The sequence below is a fragment of the Trachinotus anak genome, unplaced genomic scaffold, assembly GCF_046630095.1.
Source record: "Trachinotus anak isolate AG129_WGS33_773 ecotype Australia unplaced genomic scaffold, CSIRO_AGI_Tana_v1 ptg000004l, whole genome shotgun sequence".
Taxonomy (NCBI): Eukaryota; Metazoa; Chordata; class Actinopteri; order Carangiformes; family Carangidae; genus Trachinotus; species Trachinotus anak.
The window spans coordinates 1,096,497-1,120,045 of NW_027273855.1; the positions used below are offsets into that span (position 1 = coordinate 1,096,497).

At 43.5% G+C, this 23,549-nt stretch overlaps 1 protein-coding gene across 1 annotated transcript; it reads right to left on the reverse strand.

The window, feature by feature from the left end:
- Positions 1-3,318: 3,318 nt before the first annotated feature.
- stk35 (serine/threonine kinase 35) lies at positions 3,319-22,558 on the reverse strand. Its single transcript, XM_071475102.1, has 3 exons — positions 21,836-22,558; positions 17,563-18,376; positions 3,319-6,482 (listed from the first exon to the last, which is right to left on the reverse strand). The coding sequence occupies exons 1-2, from the start codon at positions 22,380-22,382 to the stop codon at positions 17,634-17,636; spliced, it is 1,290 nt and encodes a 429-aa protein (XP_071331203.1). The 5' UTR covers positions 22,383-22,558; the 3' UTR covers positions 3,319-6,482; positions 17,563-17,633.
- Between the last annotated feature and the right edge of the window lie 991 nt (positions 22,559-23,549).

Consider the following 23,549-nt stretch of genomic DNA (forward strand, 5'->3'; position numbering starts at 1 on the left):
TGATTACTTGTGGTTGTCATGTCTCCACAGCGTTTAAAATATTTAATTTCTTTGCCCTCAGAGTCAAAATCAAACATTCACAGCTGCCAAATATTTGTGTGTGAAGGTAAATCTAAGCTTTAAGTTGAACTGAATTGTAAACAGAGCTGCCTCTGTGGACTGTCTCACTACACGTCAATAAAAATAGTAAAGATAATGTTCAAATGAAAAGTTTGACAGTGCAGTGAATGATAATATAAATATCAATTACAGTAGGAATCCGTGTAGAGGTGTAGGATCACTGGAGCTCAGTCTTCAGAACAACAACACACAGCTTCCTCTGGGACTGAAGGCTTTTTACAACTTTGTCATACATGTGGTACAACACACACACACATGTAGAAACTGGTGGAATTCTTCAAGAAAGAGTAAATAATAAAACTGAATGAGGACGAGTTTATTCTGCATTACACTGAGAGCCAGCTGACGTGTGTTTATGTATTAATGTATTAGTACGGACACCACTGACATGCATCCTCTCTTTATCTCTCTCTCTCTGTGTGTGTGTGTGTGTGTGTGTGTAGGTTGAGCCCCACCCCTCTGCTCTATACATTCAGGAACATGTTGTTCTTTGGCAGCAGGCCTGAAAACTCTGCCAACACATCCTCAGACTGCAGCACATGTGCTCATACATGTCTCAGATCTGACTGAAATGAACTGACACCTGCAGCTTTAACAGATCTGACTGTGGAAAAAGACAAATGTTCACTTTTATCTGTCAAACCAAACAAAATATGATTCCATATGTTTTCATGTGTGTCTGTTTCTGTGTCAGTGGAATTACACAAAACGTACAGAACTGATTTGCACAAAACTTGGTGGAGGGATATATATGGTATATAGAAGCAAAACTGTGTGTGTGTGTGTATATATATATATATATATATATATATATTTGTTATTGTAATTTATTACATTATATAAGACAGAAAAAAATGTAAAAATTATGATTTCTCTGCACAATAATATGAATGATAATAAAAGAGTCATCATAAATATTAGAGTACTGACTCTTGATCCTTGTCTGTCTTGTCTGGTATTCGAGAGTTCTTGCGCTCTGATTGGCTGCTTGTTGCCCGTGTCACAGCTGTTTCCATCTTCCCTGACTTCCCCCATCTCTTAGCAGCATTACTCTATAGCTGCTGCTCCCATCCTCCCCCCCGCCCCCTCCCTGCTCCTCTGCTCTCAGTACACTGTGTACCCAGCTGAACATGAGGAGAACACAACACTGACATATTGTTGTCTGCTGTGCATGTGTGTGAGGGATTGTATGAGCATCTCTACACTGTAGGAGGTGTCGCTGGGGTTTCCCTGGCCCCCACTCACCATTAATCTACACATTCCAGTTAATCCACCAGGCTAATCAGACCGGAGCTGGGTTTTGTTTCTAACGAGGACTGTGAGCGAGCGCTGATCTCCCGTAGAGATGTTTACAGCTTCATACTTACTTATCATGGCGGGGGGTATCCCACTTTCTCAGTCAATAGGATCAGTGCTGCTGTTGTTCGTTCTGTCTCAGTCTCATCAGCTGCTGCTCTTCCTGAGGTCTGCAGAGGAGACGTCTCACACAGCAGACACTTATTCACATAAAGCAAAGGTTCTCAAACTTTCTCACATCGACCCAAAACTGACACAAATTAAACCACAGATTCCATCTGATAAGATTTTTGATTTGAGATGTTTTATTATAGAAAGTGTTTGAAACCTATGAATAAAATAGTCATACATTCTGTCATTGTGTTATTTATGGATGGGATTATGGTGAAGATAAATTATTCCCCTTTTTCGCTGGGGACCCCCAGGAAACTCTTTAAGGACCCTTGTGGGTCCAAAGACCCCACTTTGAGAACCACTGGCAAAAAGACAAAGACTTTGAAGCAGACCTCCTCACTTTCAGTCCCTAGTATGAGTTTAAACTGTATCCTATACTTCCCATAATGCAACTTGATAGGATCTCCTTGATTGACAGAGATGCTGTGGTCACACAAATCAAACAGTTACAGTCAGCTTGTTTAACTGAATGTCAGTCAAAAGAGATGAGAGGTCGGTAACAGCTGATCATAAAACGACTCAGCAGCTTGTACATCATCAGTTTCCTCTCAGAAAAACACTGGTTTGCTGCCAGATGGAAAATCAATGTCAGTTTAGTCTCTGTGTCCTGTACAGACACAGGCCTGAGACATGTTTAGCTTAGCTTAGCATAAAAACTGAGAACAGGAGGAAATTCGCGGTGCAGCTGAGCTCAAATCTGAAAATACACCTTCCACTTCCACTGTAAGGTCGGCGCTGAGGAATTTCTGTTTTAAAAAAATATTTTAAAATCATCTGTTTACTTCAGTATTCAGTGATCCAGGCTTAGAAGTACAGAACATCTGGCTCTTGATCTTTTTTCATCTGATTTCCCATCCCTCTCTCTCTCTCTTTGGTTACCTGTCCTCTCAGTATATCAGACCCGACCTCGTCACTGTGGTTTAAGGCACAAATCATGGACAGAAAATTCTCTTTTAAAACTAAAAATTTCAATAAGTGACAGATGGAGATTTACTGCTCTCCACCTCAACTATATTTACTCAAGTAGCCTATCGTTCTCAAACCGTGTGCATCCATCTAAAAGCAAAAAACTGCTATAAAAATATATTCATATTTTTTTACACTTACACTGAATTCGTATTTGAATCAGTCCTGATCATAACTACCAACTATTCATTTGTTTGCCAGTTTGTTTACGCAATGCCTCTTTTGTTCTAATAAAAAAAAGGAATGAACTGTTTTCCATGTACTGAATGCTAAATGGAAAAGCAAACACACTGATTTTGATACATTTTTTTGAGGCAGTGTCAGATTTAAAAGAAAAGTCAAACTCATGACCTTAGAGGACAAAAATGGCTGCATCTAAATAAATAAATAAATAAAAGCAATAAAATATTGGATATTATTATTTTCCACTGAATTCATTATTTAAATCAACAGCATTCCTGACACTTAATATTCAATAACTGTCATGATTTTAACCTTTAAATGTCTTGTTTTGGGTTGTTTTATTTTACATAATGCCACTGTTTGGTTTGTTTTTGTTTCATTTTGTTTTGTTGTTGTTTGGTTTCGTTTTTATTGATTATTTTACACACACTAAGGGGAAATTTTTTATCACGAAAAATAATTCCTTGAGAACCACTTGCTCTCACTGACCCCCCCCCCCCCCCCCCCCAACACACACACACACACACACACACACACACACACACATTCATACAGAATAATCCATAATCCAGACAGTCATAGTTTTGATCATTTTATTCCAAGAAAAATTGACAAACATATTTACAGCAAAAAAAACAAAACAAGATTGTGCGATGCTTACTCAAACATCTAATGGCTCCTGACAGCTTCATTAACAAAAACAGTTCTTATTAAACACATCATTTGAAATCAGCATCTCTGTACACACTGAAAAATATGCACTAAAAGAATAAAGTCCCACATGTTACACACAGCTGTTTGAGAGGGGCGTGGCTCTGCACGGCGTTTAGTGAGGCAGTGAAACATTTTGCATAGTGTAAAGTGTTTTCAAGTGGAAGAGAGCTACACCGCAGCTCATACAAAAACACAGAGAACAGGGGAAGCGGACAACACGGGTTAGTGATGACTGTAAAGATCCTCTGTTATCTTACGATCTATCAACACACCAACGTCACATACTGTCTTTCAACCACGTTAGTTTAACGCCTAAAGACACATGAAGACTGAACACTGCTGAGATTCAACATCCCAAAGGGTAAATAACAGACTCTCTATGTGCAACACTAGACCTTCAGCACAAAGACAAAAATCAACCACCTTCATTCAACAACTACAGCTCCTGTGAGAGTCAGGCTGCAATTACACTGATCATTAACATGCTAATTCTTTGTTGTGCTGTAATTATAACTGCTCCTGCACTGACACCTCCAGGATCAGTGTCAAATTTATTTAATCAAACTGAAAAAAATTCAAAAACTCACTAAATTCACACACTGGTCCACTGGGGAGGCAGTGGGACACAGGGAAGCTAAGATATGGTCATTAGGCCTGGGCCACATCCAAAATATAATATCTCAATACAGTCCAGCCCAAATATCACAATATATGAAATTATTGCATGTTTTTATTTTTTTCTTATTATATAATTATATTATTGCATTTTATGCTCCAGGTGTAAGTGATGCTGTCACTAAACAGCAGTTCAGAGTTGTATTTGTCACATGCACAGGTACAATGCACAGTATTGAAAGCAGTGAAATGAGGGTGGGACTGGGCAGCAGGGCAGAGTGTGCAAAACTGCAAAATAAATAAATAAATTCAATGTTTGTATTTTTCAGTCTTATGAAAAATATCACATTTATTCAATATTACTGAATATCGGCCCAAGCCTAATGGTCGTACTGTCTGTCATACTAATTTGTTTAAACACACTGAGGCCTTCAGGTGTAGACGCTTCTATGGCCTTATGGGAGCTGTAGTTGTAGAAATGAAACAACATGAATGTAGTCTGGTTGTGGTTCTGAAATGCAGATGTTAACAGATGCTGCAGATGTGATGTGGACATAAAAGAAAAAAGCTCTTTGTTACTGTAGTAAAGCCGAACAGCGCACAGAGAAGTCAGTCACAGGTCTGAGGTAAACATCTATCCCACTCCAGCAAAGTATCAGAAAATAAGACAAACTTACCAATGAGACTGAGGGAAGAAGATTCAGGACCAAAATCTACATCTACTGCAGAGTCACTGAACTCAACCTGAATGCTACACAGTGCTATGAAACCACAGGCAGGCGTTGGTCATTCCTCTGGTCTGTGCTGGTCTGTGCATTTAAACTCGTCCTTTAACTACCATCTCACCAAGGAAGCACCGGCTGTTCTCCCAACACAGACAGCAGGCGACAACCAACCACTGCCTGAATGTGCTCTACAGCTACACACCACTGCAACAAGTCTGAAGCTCTTCAGCAAAGAGGTGGAGGGAGGGGGACAGTGAGGATGGGCATCCTGTGGCTGCTTCTGGGGATTATTTCCAGATGGGAAATCTTCAAATTTCCTGTGACAGTCCTCAAGTCAGATGCAGCCACAGACAGCTCCACGCTGCTCAGGTGTCAGACCGACCCCGCGCTCGCACCACAACCACCCAACACCTTCGACAGGTAGAACAACGCTCAGTATTTCTTAGTGACACGTGATCACAGGGTCGAGTCACACTCAGTTCAGTACAAAGTTAGATACATGATCTAATTCAGCAAATATGTTAATACTAATCTTTGCAGTGATGATGCACAGACGTACAGTATTTGTCCAACAGATGCTCTTTGGATTCGACAGGAACTGGTGCCCAATAAAACCAGTCGGACTTTCCTGCTGGACATTGTTTGGTAACAGTTGCACAGTACTGAGTGCAGTTGTGAATTATACAATACACCTTCACAACAACGTAACAACCATATTCACATTTGTTCTGCCTGACCTTGTAAACCTCCTTCACAGGAGCAAACACGTGACACTGACAGAGAAACGTTTGGATCTTCAGCATCATGATTCCACTGGAGCTTCTGGGCAGAGGAAGGAAACCGAGTGACCACAGTCCGACGCCACGTCACCGCAGCCTGGGGTGTTGTTTAAGTCTGTGACATCACTGAAAGCAAAAGAGTCTATTGGTTGATTGCGCGTTCCTGCAGACAGAAAGCTGCAAGAAGTTTGTCTTTGTTTACGATCTTCTCACAGTTTCCCACAAAAATCATCTCATTTAAAAATCCAATCGCACTTGGTGTGAATCATCTTGAAGGCACGAGGACGTTCGGGGCAGCGTGACGTTGTTCACACGCATTCACATACCATCATCAGTAAAACATTGGCTGGCCCCTGTTTTAACACTGATACAGTCCAGTGACCCGTGCCACAGCCCAGCACAGTACAGATGTTTTTCGGGGGGGGGGGGGGCAGCCTCATACTGGGGCTGCTGGGAACAAGAGTTAGTGAATATAAAATAACAGACGTCATAAAGCAGGTCCTGCAGATCCTGCTCTAACGTGACTGTAGCCCCTTTTACACAGCCTGTGTTCACCCTCACCATCCTGTATGAGCATGGAATCGGGGGGAGGACGGTGAGGTGTGGAGATGTGGAGGTAGTCACAGAGCCAGATCGAGGTTTGGTGGTGTCATGGGGGGCAGGGCAGGGGCATCATGACGGCTTTGCTTGGTTCAGTGTTTAAGCAAAGGCAGCGTGACGAGGGGTCTTCTTCAGGGTGATATAAAAGGGGCCACTGACTGTAACTGCACAGCTCTGGAGGTTCACTGCCATGGCCCGTTGTTCGTTCTGTTGCGAAACATCACTTCCTGCTAAAATTGTGATTGTGGATTCTTCACAGTTCAGTTTGTCAGAGTCCCTTTTTCCACTGGAGTCCATGTCGTAAACAAAGCTGCAGAGACACACAAAGAAAACAGGTCAGAAAAGGAGAAAACGACTATAAAGCTTTTATTGTCACAGCTGATTAAAAACAGTTTGGATATAATGTGATTTCTGCAGCGTCACAATCAGAAAAACAAAACAAAGCCTGGAGCTGGTTGACAGTAGTGACAGCGTTTCCACATCCTCCTGACACCTGAGTGCGTTTCCCGCCTGTGGATGTGTCCAGGTCTAGTTGAGCGCTGCGCTCCACAGCCCAGCGGCTGACACGCCATGGCTCTGACCAGCAGCAGCGTGTTCCTCTTTTCACAGGTTGCATAACCTCACAGCACATGGTACAAACACAAGTGGGTCAGCTTAGCTCAGCTCAGGATGCACGCATGTTAGAGATGATGTGCTGAATGGAGAAGTGGAAAGTGCTTATGTCACTGTTGAGGAATACGTATGTACATAAATATAGTTTACTACTCACAATGTGGTGCTACTGGGGAAATGTGCCCTAAAGGAAATAAAGATGGAAGCAGATACTGGCTCTGAAAACATAAAACTCATCACTCAGGTCAGAGCTTGTCCTGTTGAAAACCAGGCACCGTCCTCCTGTGTTTAACCTCCTCTCTTCGTCTCCGAGCTTTGGGACAACAAAAGTTTCTGATGTGAACTCTGTTTTCCTGTTTTCCTGTGGTTGGCAGGTCCGGCTGATGTTGCAGCTGCTCGGGCTCAGTGATCCATGTTTTTACAGAAGCAGCTCTGAGCGTCCCCTCTGAGACACTGTCGTACCTGCTGTGTGAACTTTCTGAACTCCGTGACCTGAGGCACACGTTTTACAAGCATGCCTCTCATACCTGAGTACACACCCCGCCACAGATACGTTACACAACTCGCTGTATTTGGTTGCAAACAGAAAGTGTGTGGCCATGATGGACCCACAGTCAGGACGATCTGTGGGACGACCACTTTGTTTGGGTGTCAGCAGAGAGCGAGAGACATAGGGGACATGGTTTAAAGTCCCAAACCCTGTCCTACAAAAATACACTGAATCCCTGTCAGTTCCATTAGTGCTGTTCTGTAGAGGACCCTGACCTCTGACCTCTGACCTCTACACAGCAGTAAAGAATCATATTACTTGCCAGACCTAAATTGGCATCCTGCTGATCCCACTGAAACGACCACAGGGGCCCACACAGACAAAGATTTATGAAAGTATGTGTGTGAACGTGTTCACCTGTGCAGAGACCAGACTTCTGTCTGTTCTGGATTTCAGTTGTCAGTGTTTTTAAAGCTCCATCCAGTCTAAAGGTAGATGTCCATGTGTTTGTGATTATAAAGCAGGTCTAGGTTCTATATTAACACTGTGAAAGTATCAAAGCCTCAGTCCACAGAGAAATGCACACAGCCTGTATTCAGACACTGAGCCTTAAAACCAGCTGTCAGGACTTCTGGAACTTTGTGATGTCACAACAAAGCAGTCAAGACAGGCTCAGAGCCTCTCTTCTGATTGGCTGACTGACCTGTTGTTACTAGAGCTCCAGAGAGAAGCCTGAGACAGGAGATGTAAAACTACACTGAGATGGTTCTTAAAACCACAAATATATCTTCTGATGGAGATCAACACTTAAAATAAAACACAGAAGAAGAGTAAAATCTGGACCTTTAAAGAAAAGTGTATAAATGTGTTCAGACTGTAGAAATGTGCTTGTGCCTCTTGTTGATTCAGATTAATATTTTGTTTTAGCAGAGACAGTCAGTCAGAGTCTGTTCTTCTGAATACTGAACCCTGATCAAACTAACACGCTCCGACATATTAACGTCTCGTCAGACTCTTGCTGAAGTCAGCGAATCATTTCTCTGTTGAAGTTATTACTGCTGCATAAATAAGCAACATTAGGGAAACAAGACAAAGGTCGAAGCCCAGCAAATAGTGGACTGACTCGGGCCTGCAGCCTCCTCAGCCACCCCCCCAGCCTTTTGTTCTTACATAACACAAAGCAGACTGACTTGTTAAAAACCAGCAGAGACCGGTATCTGTGGGGAAGTGATGGGGGCTGGTTTATTGTGAGCCTGGGACACTGTGGCAGCTCTGTATGATTACCAGTTGGAGAGGGAGTGTTGGCTTTTTACGAGCTCGGGGTGGTTTTGTGGCTGCGTGGCATGCAAAGCAACGCATTCCACACGGCTGGCATTTCACAAGAACTGCTCATTATGTATGTTTAGGTGTGTACCACCAAGTTCCCCCTGATGCAAAACTGACAAAGCTTTTCCAGAAAATGCAGAGGCAGGACAAAGGGCAGGATGACAGTTAGTGTTGATGACCAGTGAGCAAATTCAACAACATTTAGTCAAACAGTTTTTATGCTTTCTAATAAAACAAAGCTGCCATTAAAACAGGTGTGGTGTCATTTATAGTGATCAGGTGTCTAGAATAACCACTGTCTGACTGCGGGTGTTGCTATTACTAAAGTCCTGTAAATAAATGTCAAGAGAGACAGAGGGGGGTGAAAATGAGGAGACAAGCAAGGCTGACATAAGGAAAACCTGCAGCCTGGACGCCACAAAGTGGGATCAGAGCTGCCACTAAGAGCATCTGTTAATCTGTCAGTCAGTTTTTCAATTACTCCAGTGTTTTGGGTGTTATTCAAAAGCACTTTATGGAGACTAGATTCACCCATTCACACACATTTACATCACAAAGATACATCAGAGGCAACTTGGGGTTCAGTATCTGGCCCAAGGACACAAACGTGGACTGGAGGAACCAGGAATCAGACCACCGACCTTCCAATATATACATCTACTGCTTCACATTGTGTCAAACTAATAACAACCCAGTCCTGGCAAACACATGCAGCTCGCTCTGCGCACCCTGACTGATGGGCACAGGGAGGGTCAGTGAAGAGACAGACGGCCCTCTGATGTGGAGGGTTTTCTCCGGCCGCTCCCAACGTCCAGTCAAACAATTACAGACGGGACTGTTGCGAGTGTGTTTGTGAGAGAACAATAGAGAAAGTGGGCCGAGGAGGGTCTGAGCGCACACAGCTCTGCAATGAAATAAGATTTCACCCATTTGAAAAAGTAAAAAAAAGAAGAATAGAAACTCGATATATGGAGGTCAGTGTCGATGTTGTGGCGAGCTGTCACACATAAATCCATATGGAAAACACTGTAATCAATGACTGTTGGTTTGGTCAATAAAATGTCTGTTTCTCATAATAAATATATTTATATTTTTTCATGTGTTATATTCAGATTCAGCCTCGACGCCGAAACTACACTGGAAGGTGTCAGTGCTGCAGGTAAGACTTCAACAGGTCTTTTCTTCTTTCTCTCCAGCTCTGTTCACTGCAGGAGCCGGTCCAACTCTTTAAGATTCAGCCGTCAGTGGTGGTGCTAACATTAGCGGTACACGCTTACGCTACTTCCTGTCACTGTGTCAGTCAAACAGCTGGAGATTACAACACTGACATCTTGCAGGCACATTTTTAAACACAACACTAAATGAACCACTGTCTGCCTCTTACCTTTGCATGTAAACTATCAATTAAAAATTAGAGTAGAGAATCAATTCGGTATCATAATATTGTGATAATCAAGTCTATCGATAAAGCAAACAAAAACTCGACAGATATTTTTCCGAGAATAATCTTGGAGCCCAAAAATTAATTTCACCAAATTCTGAAAACGTTCTTCAGACAAATATCTCCAGAGTTTCTGCAGTTTCAAAAACAGGAGCTGGAAAGGTGACTCATATTTTCCAAGGCCAAGCCTCATATTGGTTAAAGGTTTGTCTCATTATGTGGGTCCCTCAGGTGATTCTGCCATCTTGAAGTTTGCACGGTCGATAACAGCAGTGACAGAGCAAATCAAAATCTCTGCTCTGCAACAGATGCCGACCACACCTCGTTTCATCTATTATTCATGTGTGAAAACCAACTCTGTCAGCTTTGTTAGAGCCACACAAACAAAACGAACCGTCAACACAACAGTGAAGCCACAGAAGCACCAGAGAGAATCCACCAAGAGGCCAGACGGCACACAGCAGCTGCAGGGAGCTGCGAGGCTGCGATTGCTGCACAGACTGTGATGAGATTAGCACAGTGTAAAGAGCTTACAACCCATTAGATCCAACACAGTCACCATGAATGGGAACAGGGGAGTGGAAGAAATGTGGATCCATGTTATTACAGAGCACTGTGGGATCGCAGGATGTCCAGGACTGTAGGGGCGCTGGGAGGTTCATCATTAACTGCAGATTTTTATGGACAAATGTCTCAAAAATAGAAAGAAAATGGTCAGATTACAGAACTCAGACTTTTCCTCTCGCTCTCCAGTTTTCAACCTCTCAATAAACACAACATAAAGAGGTGGTTCCCTCACCCACGATCATTTGTGTAGGAACTTGTTTTTGCAGTTCTCGCTCTGAGCCCTGAGGGCCCTGAGGAAATATTTACTACCAGCGCAGCCGCTGAACGCTCACTTTTACAACCATGTTGCATAAGAGCACCAATGCGCTCATCACACCCTCTCCCAAAATCTCATAAAGGTAGCCCCCCTCTGGCATTTCTCAGGCCCTCAATAATACCCCCCACTGACTGAGCCGACGCAGAACATACCGTACCCTGGCTTCAAACCACTGTCCAAACAATCACATTTCCCTTAGAGGAGCAAGACCAGTATTCGCTCAGAGCCCACTGTCTGGGTTTAAAATCTACACTGCACGGGAGCATTAAGATAAAGGGAAAACATGTAAAGAGAGAAACCTGCTTAGAGCCATCTCTAAACTCATTAGGAGGTGTTCGTGGGTGAAGTACAAGGCAACACCCTGAAAATGCCTCAACTTGTCAAAGCCTGATCAACGGGATCAAAAAGGATTCCTGAAGTGAAGACAGTAGATGTGAGGAGGGTCGGGGTTTACGGCGCTCCGGTCCGGTTTAGACTGAGGCGACACATGCTGTCAGGCAGCAAGAGGACAAAATGTTCCCGATGGAAGCCTTCGTAAGCCCCGAAGCAGGAGCAGCACTCTCATTGTCCAGCGGAGGAGGAGGAGAGGGAGGGAGTGAGGGAGGGAGGGGTGGACAGGGAGGATGGGTGTGACCGACGGGCAGGGCGACGTGCAGAGATACACATGATATGATGTTGATCAGTCCTGATCCATGTTATCAAACATCCAGTATTTCACAGTCTCACATTAATGTTTCAGTGTTTCAGTTAATGCATCAAATTTATTTCAAATGTATTAAAAAGTAAAAACTGAGATATCACATTGACACATGAAATTTAACTCAGGTTCCTCCATCTCTCCTGATCATCTCTGAGATGTTTCTACACCTTGATACGAGTCCACCTGGGGTAAACTCAGCTGATTGGACAGGATGTGGAAAGACACACACCTGTCTAGATCAGGTCTCAGCTGACGATGCAGATCAGAGCAGAAACCATGAGGTTCTGCTGCTGCAGAGCTCAGAGACAGGATCACAGAACATTTCTGCTGCACTGAAGGCTCAGGAGCTCGGTGGCCTCCTTCACTCTTTCATGAAGAAGTCTGGAACAACCAGGACTCTTTAGAGCTGGACCAGGACTAACTGAGCCCTCAGGGAGAAGGGTGTAGGTGAGAGAGGAGACTGAGCAGCAGAGATCCTGTGTGGAGATGGAGAAACTTCCAGAAAACAAGATGCACTGAAGACGTCAAATTAAACTCTCGGGATCTGTGATGGGTTCTTTTTGATGCTTTCTGAGATTTTATAGATTAAACGATTTATTGATTTATCAACAAAATAATCAGCAGTTAAGTCATGAAAACAAACACCAGCTGCAGCCCTGATGATCAGTGAGGACCCACAGTGTAAAATGACCTGCTCAACATAACTTGGTCACAAAAGTAACTTTGAAAAGCAAATCTGAAAATCATTTATTTATGTTATAGATTTATATGAAAAAGTTATACAAAGAAAAAACTTCCATTAAGTCTTTTATCATCATTATCACTATAACTGTGCTGTTATAGCCTCAGGTCCAATCATTACATTAGATCAGTCTATTAGGAATAAACCAGATTCATACGCATTATCATGTGCACGGTTCAGTTCAAATGAGTGGTGAGAAACTTATAATTACAACCACTTATCAAGTAAAATGACAGTAATTCAGACATGTCCGACGTTAAGGAACAGCAGCTTAAAAAGACCCGGACATTAGTTTGAATTTCATTCCCTGGTCCTGAGCCTCTGGTTTCTGGTTGATGTCTGAAATCAGGTCTGTGTTTAACAGCAGCTCAGACATTTTCAGGTTTGATTCTCTGACTTCAGATCCGTCAGTAAATCCCTCAGTCCTGATTCTTGAAGCTTCTCCGGTTGTTAAAAAGGCCGGTTGCTAACAAGAGTCTAAATGAGACGACAGAGGTTGTCGGGGACGTTAAGTGTCATCAGTCCAACATGAAAACCGATCTCCTCACCAGTCCACCTTTACAGCCTCGCTGTGTTTCTACAAACTGTCACTAACTCTGTCAGAGGAAAGGCTTCTGTAGAAGAGCTCAGAGCTGAATCAGACTACAGGTTGAAGTTCAGGGGTGGATGTTATCCTGCTGAACAAAACCCGTCAGGATCAGAAACTGTTGTTTGTCACAGTTTATTTTCTGTAATAATCCAAAAGACAACGTGAAAATCCCACTGGCTTTTTGTGGCGCTAACATCAGGGCTGGCCTATAAAAACAGCTCATCCCTGCAGCTGTTTAACAGCTGTGGGTGTTGTAATGTTGGTCAGACTGAACAAATTAAAAACATCACCACGACCAACTGCTGATCAGCATCTTTGGGTATTTTATAGATTACATGATCAATTAATTAGCAGCGGTGCATTAATCAACAATAAACAAAACTGAAACATGTCCCTCCCCACGACCTCAACAGCTCTTGACATAAATACTCTCCTGCAGCAGAAACCACTGCCCCCCCCCCCGTTTAATCCCTCTCTCCAACAGATGACAGGTTTTCCCATTGAACCAGTGCAGTGCTGTGGGCCTGTTGCGTAACATGCTATCCCATCATGCCATGAGAGAACGAGGCCAATCTGCAGCAATCTGTCGCCGACCCCGCTGACAGCCGAGAGGTATTACGTCACAGGTCGAGGGGGCGGGGCCTCTCTTACAATGAGGAGTTAACAGAGGATGGTTGCAGGATGGGACAGCTAATTGTCAAACAATCGCTGGGATTAGTACTGGTCATTGGAGGGGTCAAGTTCAAACAAACAGACGATGGTTTGGGTCACTGAGCATCTACTCGCTGGCTGATTGATGTGCTACAAGGAGTTTCTGCTCTAAATAGCAAAGAGACACAATTAACATCTTGAAGAGACACTAAGTTATTTCCTCCTGAGTCTACATGTTTGTTTGGGGGGGGGGGGGTTGAATGTAGTGAAATCAGTGAGGTTGAGTCATGATTCTTAAAGGCTCAGTGTTTTATCTGAAGTGTTGATCTCCATCAGAAGATATATCTGTGGTTTAAGAACAAAAACCATCTCAGTGTAGTTTTACACAATCAGAAAAGAGGCTCAGATCCTCTCTTCTTATTGTCTGACTGTTTTCTGAGTGATCCAATAAAAATACAGCAGACTTCAGGTAAACACTCAGTTAAACCCCATCCACAAGGTTGAATGGTGGGTCCAGGTGGGCGGGGCTTGGGGCGTGGCTGAGAGCAGTGACTGCTTTGTTGTGACATCACAAAGTTCCAGAAGTCCTGACGGCTGGTTTTAAGGCTCAGTTTCTGAATACAGGCTGTGTGCATTTCTCTGTGGACTGAGGCTTTGATACTTTCACAGTATTAATATAGAACCTAGACCTGCTTTATAATCACAAACACATGGACATCTGCCTTTAGACTGTGTGGAGCTTTAAAGTAAAAGCTAAGATTAATTTTCCCGTATAAAGTGTCAGCTGAGTTCTGTTGGAACATTTCCAAAAGCTCTGTCGTGATCTGAAGTATCACATTAAAAAGTACTAGTGCAGGCAGAGTGAATAAAATCTTTATATTTACATAAAGACAAGGTGATGAGAATTTAAATTGCAGTGGGAAACTCTTTGTTGCTTTGGTAATTTAACTGTATAACTGTCTGTGTTAAAATACACACCAATGATCCGATCATAATGTGGGTAGTAAGGAGAATGTAAACACCACACTCAACACCATATGATTTTTAATATGATTATGTTCGTAGAAGGATGAGCAGGAAGGAATTAAAGTGTGGGGAAGAACTAACATATAATAACTCCTCCAGTTTTAGTCTCATTTTTAAAAGACACTTTCATCCCACACAGTTTTAGTCTGTGTTTCTGGATCTAACAGGAATAATAATAATAATAATAATAATAATAACAATAATACAGCTGCTTTATCATCTGCGTTTAGACGGCGGTTTGAGCCTTTGTGGCTGAAAGTTTCGTTCCAGCTACGACTGAATGATATGCAAAACAATCATAATGCAATGAGTCATGATTTCAGTTGGACTGGTTCTTTTCATATTTCAGTTTCACTGAAGAAAATATAAAAACTGATGACAATATGATTTTTGTTGCATCTGTACTAAACAACTATGATCCTTTACATCTGGAGAATATGATCTGTAAGACAAGGCGTCTCAGTAGCACAACAAATGCTTAATTTACACACATTTTATCAAAAAACTGCAGATCTGGATATTGCACTTGACCATGTTGAGATTTCGATAATATTAAGTTTCAGCCCTGTGTGTTACAGTCGATCTTCTTCCTTCATTCTTAAAAAAGAAACAGCAACAATGCAAAGTGGTGGAGAATTAAGAGGCTTCATTCAGCAGGAAACATGCAAATGACTGAGTGAACAAACAGCAGGTAGTGATGCAGCTGTCAGAATAAATGTTCACTGTCAGTGAGGTAAATATCACAACAGGAAGTGACATCAGAAGAGAGCCAGGAGCGAATATGAACCAGATACATCACATGTCCCGTACACATGTCAGGTTAATGCCAAAAAACTTTTGACTATTGGAGAATCTCTGGCAATAACTGATAACTTTCTCTCTCTCTCTCTTACTCTCTCTCTCTCTCACACACACACACACACACCCGACTGTGTGTGTTTAATCAAAGCCAGGCTGTTTGCCCTCAGGTCCAGAGTGTACCAATCTAAAAGTTGTCCTCCCTCCTGCTCACAAAGCTGTGCACTCACACCACCCTCCCCCCCACCCTCTGAGGCCGTGACACACCTCCTGTTACCCTCCTCCACCTTCACGCACACTGTTGTATTTGTGAACAACAGTCGCAGTGAACAACAGTCGCTGTGAACAACGTGTGCGCTCCTCACTCGTCCTGTCAGCCATATCAGTGGCTCAGGTTTGTGTCTTGACGTCAGTGCCCTGCAGCTGACACTTTCTCTCTCCTTAATCCTGAGTCTCTGACAGTGACGTGGGAAGCTTTGGCAGAAATCAGCAGCAGCAGCCGAGTTTAGGAAGTGAAGGGACTAGGTCGTCTGACGTCCTGTCAGATTCACTGACGGAGGTTCAGTTCATTTCTCTGCAGTTTTCCTAAAGGTCAAGATTTAAGGACTCTTTACCCAAGAAGCAAGAGAACACAAAAGCTAAACAGTGAAATGATCTCTCAGTCTGTCTGTCGTATCTATGACTTTCATGATTGATGAATCTGCAGATTATTTGCTCCATTAATAGAAAATAGTTTAGTCCAGAAAATATCAGGAAATAGTGACCATGCCTGTTAAAACTTCCATCAGCCCAATCTAACATCTTCAAATGTCTACAATGATCATTATTATTATTACTATTATTATTATTATCTCCTCTCTCTCTCTCTCTCTCTATGGCCCTGTTCAGATCACCCACTCTCTCACTTTATATTTCTCTGCAAAATCGTCACTAGACACATGAACATGTATTGTACAGAGTATATAAGCTGCATCGATCGAGCTAGACCATCATGCATTGCAGCCTGTCTCATGAAAGTGCTGTAGAAGAAGCAGTAATCTCGGCTAGGTGCTAACGTTAGCTGCTTGCTAATGTGATTTTACTACCTGCTGAGACCACCTGGGGAGAATAACGCTCCTCAGACGCCTCGGCTGTGCAGTGAGTCATCTCCTCCTCTGCCTCAACAGCAGGATTCAAAAGTTATTATTTAAAAAAACAACACAAACTGACAAAAACAGAGTGAAGACTGCTCTGTAGACACAAACTAAAACTATCATATAACAATACATGAAAGATGTGTAAAACATGCACGTCTTATAAGATCACATGTATTTTAATATATTTTGCATTGCAGCTGCTCTGGTGTTTGTGTGACAGATAATAAAGCAGGTGAGTGAACAACAATCTGAACACAACCTGTCTGTCACTGTCTGACAGGGAAACGTTGTGTCTCTGTAAATAACATTAGACACAGAAGAAACAGTCTAGACGTAACTTCTGTTATGATTTGGCGCCGTATGTAAAACTGACCCCCACAGTTTGTTGACCCACTTTCAGGTTCAGCTTTGACCTGCAGTGGTGCACACAGCTGAGGGTCATTAGCAGCGTTTCAGGTGGGCTGATGTTCAGCTTCGCCTCCTGATGAACTGGTTTTGTTTTCTTTGTTTTATTCCTGGAGTCTGTCAGTCGACCTGGACTGATGCTACTGAAGCTCCTCTTGATTGTAAAACAGAGCAGGGGAAGGAAATTTGTGAAACACACACTAAGAAGTGGTAAACCACAACAACCAGTGACTTCACACTGTGGGTAGCTCTTGATGAGGGACCCTAACCCTAACCCAGCCGCTGACCAGGACAGGAAGGGCTAATGGTGTCAGCTGAAAGGAAGATTACCGGCGTTCAGCCCGGAGTTACCAAAGGCCAGTGTTCCCTTTAAGCCAGTGGTGGTTAGTCCTGAGTCACAAAGGAGCCTGCAGGTTTTAATTCCCTCTAATCGCTGCAGCAGCTTCACTGCCTGCTCCTCCTCCCTGGTTACAGTCGGGTCAATCAATAAAATTACCTGTTGTAAGGTTTGTCTGCATTAAAAACCTGCAGCTCCTTCTGTTGAACTCAACCAATTTAAAGAAAATAAAGTAGGACGGTAGTGGAGCTTACCTGGGAAGGAAAGAGGTCCCTTCTTTGATTGGTTAAGGTAAAAAGGGGAGGTTCTGTAAAGGTGGGGGCTGTCATGCAGCACACGTGACTTGGTCCATCCGCACCTCCAGCTGGAAGGCATCCGGTCGGTCCTGAGGGTTTACTGCGAGCATGTCCTGGAGGAGTTTCTTCACCCCCTCAGACATGGAGCTCCTGGCCTTCTGAGGGATGTGGAGAACCATCTTGGGGTTCTCCAGCAGAGCCTCCCCGACAGGTACGATCTCCGTGCCCTGCCGTATGTAGGTGCCCAGCAATTCACGCTTGGACTCTGCGTCGATGAAAGTGATCCGCTCGATCATCGCCCAGATGATGATGCCCAGGGCGAAGATGTCAGCCTTGGCTGTGTAGTGGCCCTCCCACACCTCGGGGGCCATGTAGAAGTCTGAGCCACAAGCTGACGACAACCAGAACTTGTTGATGTTGATGATGTTGTTCTGGTTGCTGCCTCTGCCGCCCGCTCCGGCTGCAGGGTGCTCTTCACTGTTCTTGGAGTTCAGGCCGGCACAAACTTTACTGAGGCCAAAGTCGGCAACTTTGAGAACAGGAGAACCAGATTTCTGTGAGATGAGAATGTTGTCCGGCTTCAGGTCACGATGGACGATGTTGTTCTTGTGCAGGAAAGCCACCGCACTCGTCAACTGCCGCATAAAGCTCCTGTTGGTCTGGGGGTCGGGCCGGCGAGACAGGACGTACTGGTTGAGGTCCCCACCCTCGCAAAACTCCATGACAAACCAGAGGTAGCACGGCTCCTCTGGGTAACCCAGGATCCGCTCCCCTGCAGCAGATTGAGGAGGGAAAGATACGACCTGATTAGTGAGATAAAAGCATTCAAACTGTGGCATTTAGGTCCTGTTCAGACTGGTTCAGATCTGTTCGGTCCTGTTCAGTCCTGTTCAGACTGGTTCAGATCTGTTCAGTCCTGTTCAGATCTGTTCAGACTGGTTCAGATCTGTTCGGTCCTGGTATCAACATCTGTCTGAGGTGACCCGATCACAGGTGGACAGCTCTAAGTTCAGGTGTGAACACACCCAAGACACATTGTTATATATTCTTTATATTTTCTATATTTTGCACTACATTCCCCACGTCTTTATTATTATTGTAAATATTCCATATCTTTGTTGTAAATATTTCATTTGAATTCTTAACTTTTAATTTTACCTTTAATTTTATTCTAAGTTTATTCTTCTATTTATATTCAAGTGTCTTGTTCTCACTCGTTTATGCTCTTTCCTTCTTCCTATGTTACTGTTTTGCACCAAACACCAGCACAAATTCCTTGTATATGAAAACATACTTGGCAATAAAACTGATTCTGATTCCGATTCTGATGAGGACGCATCTGAATCCGATCCCTTCAACCACATTCAGAGGCGTCTTCAGAGTGCGTCACCTCTGTGATCTGACCTGACTTCCCTACTATATGTGCAAATAAACTCATATGAGTTTGATAGCACTTTCTCTCTCTGCATTAACTTTGTATTTTTTTTTCTCACTCAAAGTTTGTGCCTCTCTCTCTGTCTGTCTCTGTCTCTCTCTCTCTCTCTCTCTGTCCTCATTCTGCAGGTATCTGTGTTTCTAGAGCAGAAGGATCCAGATCTGCCTCTACAACACTCATTAATATTATTATTACTGTTATTTATTACTATTATTATTAATAACACCATCACCTGGGGGTATTGCTACTATTATTTTCACTGTTAACAATTAACAATCATCAGTATATACCACTGTTCCTGCTCTCTCCTCCCCCACCCTACGCCCTCTTTCTGCTCTCCAACCCAAACAGGCAAGGCAGATCCCCAACCCCCACCCTGAGCCCAGTTCTGTGGGGGTTTCTTCCTGTTGAAAGGGAGCTTTTCCACCCCCTTGTCACCAAGTGCTGCTCTTTGTGGGAACTGTTGGGTTTCTCTCTATTTTAATTGAAGGTCTTCACCTTACCCTGTAAAGACCCTTGAGGTAATATGTATCATGATTTGGCTCTATACACATACAACTGAACTGAATCATTGCTGTGTTCACAGCTCTGCAGTGAAATCAGGTTTTTATTCATTTGAAACAGTAAAATCGCTGAGATTCTACCCGTCACATGCAGAAACCTGTTTTGCCACCAGGTGTGAACTGACGTATGCTGAGCTGTGCGCTGGTGTTCGGATCATGGATGTTAACGCAGGTCTGAACAGGAACTTAGTTCATTAAGGTCCTGGTTCGACACCAGTGTAAAAACACTCACTCCATACATCAAGACCACAACAATGAATCACGCACAAGTGAAGGTTGCACAGGTACAGCGCCGCTTTCACTCGTTTCATCACAGTATTGACAGGTTAATTATTTTCTGTCTGAGGTTCGTGACACTTGCTCTTCGTGACTCGATGGCTTTTCAGAAACAGAATAAATCAGCGATGGGTTTTTCACAGGTCTGTTCTGGGACGGCTTCAAGACCGGAGGTTTTCCTCCTGAGGAAGTGACACCACTCTCTGTGGTTTGTGATTGCACGCAACCACTAGTGTCACGATTTCATACTTTCAGCTGTGTCATGCCACTTCAAAGATAATCTCGTGTGAGATTTCAAACCTCAAACCTTCTCTGTACACAACACCAGCGGCACACGAACTTCGTCACGCTCAGTCTGCCGAGGCAGCTCAGGGCTCATATGTGTTTTGTTAAGTAAAGACACATTTTCATAAGGATCCAAACAACTGTGACCAAGAAGTGTTGTGAACCTGTGAGTGCTCTCTGTTTACAGACGACCTCAAACACGTCGAAGGAGCTACTGTTCAGCAGCTGACAAACAGGCCCAGACCAACATATTGTATCTGTATCTGTTACCTGCTGATTTATCTCTGGAAAACATTAGATCTCTAGATTTGTTTTTTATGTTTTTTATCACTTCTTTTAAAGTTTCTTACCTGGTTTTATGGATATGACTTATTTAAATGCCTTTATTAATGCAAATGAGTTTTTATTGTTCTATTTATAATATATTTTATATATCCAAGCACTTTGACTTGCCTTGTGTCTGAATGGTGCTATATAAATAAACTGGACTTTCCTTGTGAATTTTTTCACATATCACTTCATCCAGTCCACCACCTGATCAGATGTGTTCAATATAACAACATCCCAAAGTCTCTGGCTGCCTTTACACTTTAAAAACTAAGACAAAAGCTAAGTGGGCATAGAGAAAAACTGCAGGTCATTTGGACTGTTTTCACTGTTTGCACTTGATGGCTGCACAAGATGTCAGCTCAAGATTAATATTTCATTTCAAAAGCCTGAATGGTGACACTTACATAACAGCCAGGCTATTAAAAGAAAAGACACTGACATTGTTAACACTGATTCAGATGTAACCATGGATTTTTAACAGAACAAGTCAGCAGTGCTATTTCCATTAGAAATTTCAATTTTATATGATAAATTTAACAGTTACTGTCTATTTCTGTGAGGCTACTGAGCAATAACAAAGGAAGTGATAAGTAGGTCAAACTGGATTCATGACAACAATGACACAAATAGAAGTGAATAGTAAAAATAGAGCTGTGATAAGATGTAAAGCTGCAGTATTTCATTAAAAATATCCCATATTAAACTGTAACATCATTGTTTAGTGTGTGAGATTTCATTCAACAAGCCCTGGGTTAACATGTTTCCAAGTAGTACACTGTGTTCTCTCATGAGCTGAGGGCAACACAGTGTACTCTCTGTGCCCACTATAGGTAATCTATAGAGGCGTCACCAACAGACAGCGAAAAAACAAACTTACTTTTCATTCACAAAATCCTTTTTGAGAGAATGAGCCTTACATCACACAAACAGCTTATAGTCAGCCACATGTCATTCAAACCATTAATGTAAATCATCTTTATATTACAGTACATTGATGAGGTATAACTGTGAATGACTGTAAAAACTGTACTTTTTCTAAATTTAAATTGAATCATGTTATGCATTACTTACTGTTATCAGGTACAGACTCATAGTGACAGATTGCATGAGCTGAAAAGATCTTTAACCCCTTTAATGTGATTTTATTAAAACATGACTCATCTGGGCCTTTAATAAAACAGCTTGTATTTGGGTCTAAAGCTGGAAAAGTCACAATCGCCCTGTGAACTTCTGACTGAGACGGATTTAAAGACGTGCAGAAGTTTGCGGAGCCCTCCTGTGTGCCTGTATTGTTTGTGTGCTGCTAACAGCTGTGCAGGAAGCATGCAGGAAGCTTGCGTACCTTTGAGGGAGGTCTCCACCAGGCGCAGGTACTGCTTGGACCTCTTGTTCCCGTGACTCATCTTCTGGGCCAGGCCGTTCCTCTGCAGGACGCACTCCTCCAGCTGGACCACGTTCTGGTGCCGGTTCTCCAGGCTGGTCAAGGCCCAGAACTCGGCCAGAGCCAGCTCTACGTTTTCCGGGGCGTCGCACTGGAGCCTCTTCACCGCCACCCTGGCCCCTGTTTTCCTGGCGATAGCCTCGAACACCACCCCGTAGCTTCCCCGGCCGACTTCGCGGAGCAGACTGTACCGAGGCGACATCACCATCGGGGGCTCCAGTCGATCGTGTCGGAGGAAGCTGATGGAGAAGCAGTCGTCGTCCTCTTCCTCCTCCATGGGCTCGGTGTGGTTGTTGTCCTCCACCGTCAGGGAGCGGAGGACTTTGCAAGCCTCCCGCTTCATCTTCCCGGCCGCACTCCGCCGGCAGCCCCGCACACCGCCGCTTACCTTTCTCCTCTTCTTCCCGTTGCAAATATCCATAACTTCTTTTTTGTTGAAAGTAAGCATGAAGGGAGGACGTGTTTCTCTTTCATCACTTTAGCTCTAGACTAATAAAGTTTGACGCCCTGACGTCTACCTGCCTGCCGCTCGGAAGGTGAAGCGTCCGCCCGGGGTGCGGAGGTCGGGCCGTGTGGGAGGACGGAGCCGGTGGCGCGCCGCGGGGCTGGACCAGCTGCGGCGGCTCGGGCGGCTTCGGAAACACGATGTTCCAGCTTCGTGCAGGCAGGGAACAGGGGGCGTGGCCTCCTCAGCGGCTCGCCGTGATTGGCGGAGAAGAAAAGCGGCTCCCGGACATCCCGCTTTGGGCAAAGAGGAGGAGCGAGACGCGAACACGCTCCGTTTGTTTTGATTCCGAAAGCGGGGACTGGTCGTGAGGAAGCTCCGACGGGACCGACCTGAAGCGCTGCATCCAGCCGCGCTGGGCCGGTCCGTGGCGGCGTGGACCGGCAGGAGGGAGGCGGGTCACATGTTCGCAGGCGTGGACGGAGCCACCAGTTTACCCACAGCACCAAGCACAGGCCCGGGAACACGCAGCACCCGCAGCCGGGGTTAAAATACCGAGGCTATTATGACGATGACAATAAAAATAAAACTGATAAAAGAAGGAATTGTCTTCTATTGTTAATATTGTAATATACTGAATTTAGATTTTTGCTGTTACACGTTTTATATTATTCTATTTTTCTTTATATTTATTTAATTTTTGATTTTTATTTTAAACCACATTGCGGACTCACTCTGAAGCAGGTCAACAGAATAATTAATTACTGTGATGATCTAATGTGAGATGTACTGAGGAAGTAAATAAAACCTTTGGAGTTATCTGCATTTATGTATAATTTTATCTTCAAATATGATCAGATCTTCATCAAGGTACAATAATGAAGAATTTCAGTATGGATGTCTGGGTATTTAGCTTGATGAATTATTTATATTTAAAAATCATATTAAAACCTCATCACAACAAAAACTTGCATTGTGGAAAAAGAGCTGGATCACGGTCATACAGATTCACTCCTGGTGATTCCTTACCACTGCATTCTGTATAACAAAGTTGGTTGGTTCTCTCCAGTGCAGAGGTGTGATAAACACCTGTATCTTTCATCCATAAAACCCTTATTGGACATTCACCACCTTATATAACATCTATGCTGGACTGGACCAGAGCAACCT

Bases quoted from the DNA above. Each gene is read 5' to 3' on its own strand.
- stk35 (XM_071475102.1), bottom strand. From the start codon at position 22,382: ATGCTTACTTTCAACAAAAAAGAAGTTATGGATATTTGCAACGGGAAG. The intron at 18,377-21,835 runs GTACGCAAGCTT...AATCTGCTGCAG, and splicing joins GGTGGAGACCTCCCTCAAAG to GGGAGCGGATCCTGGGTTAC.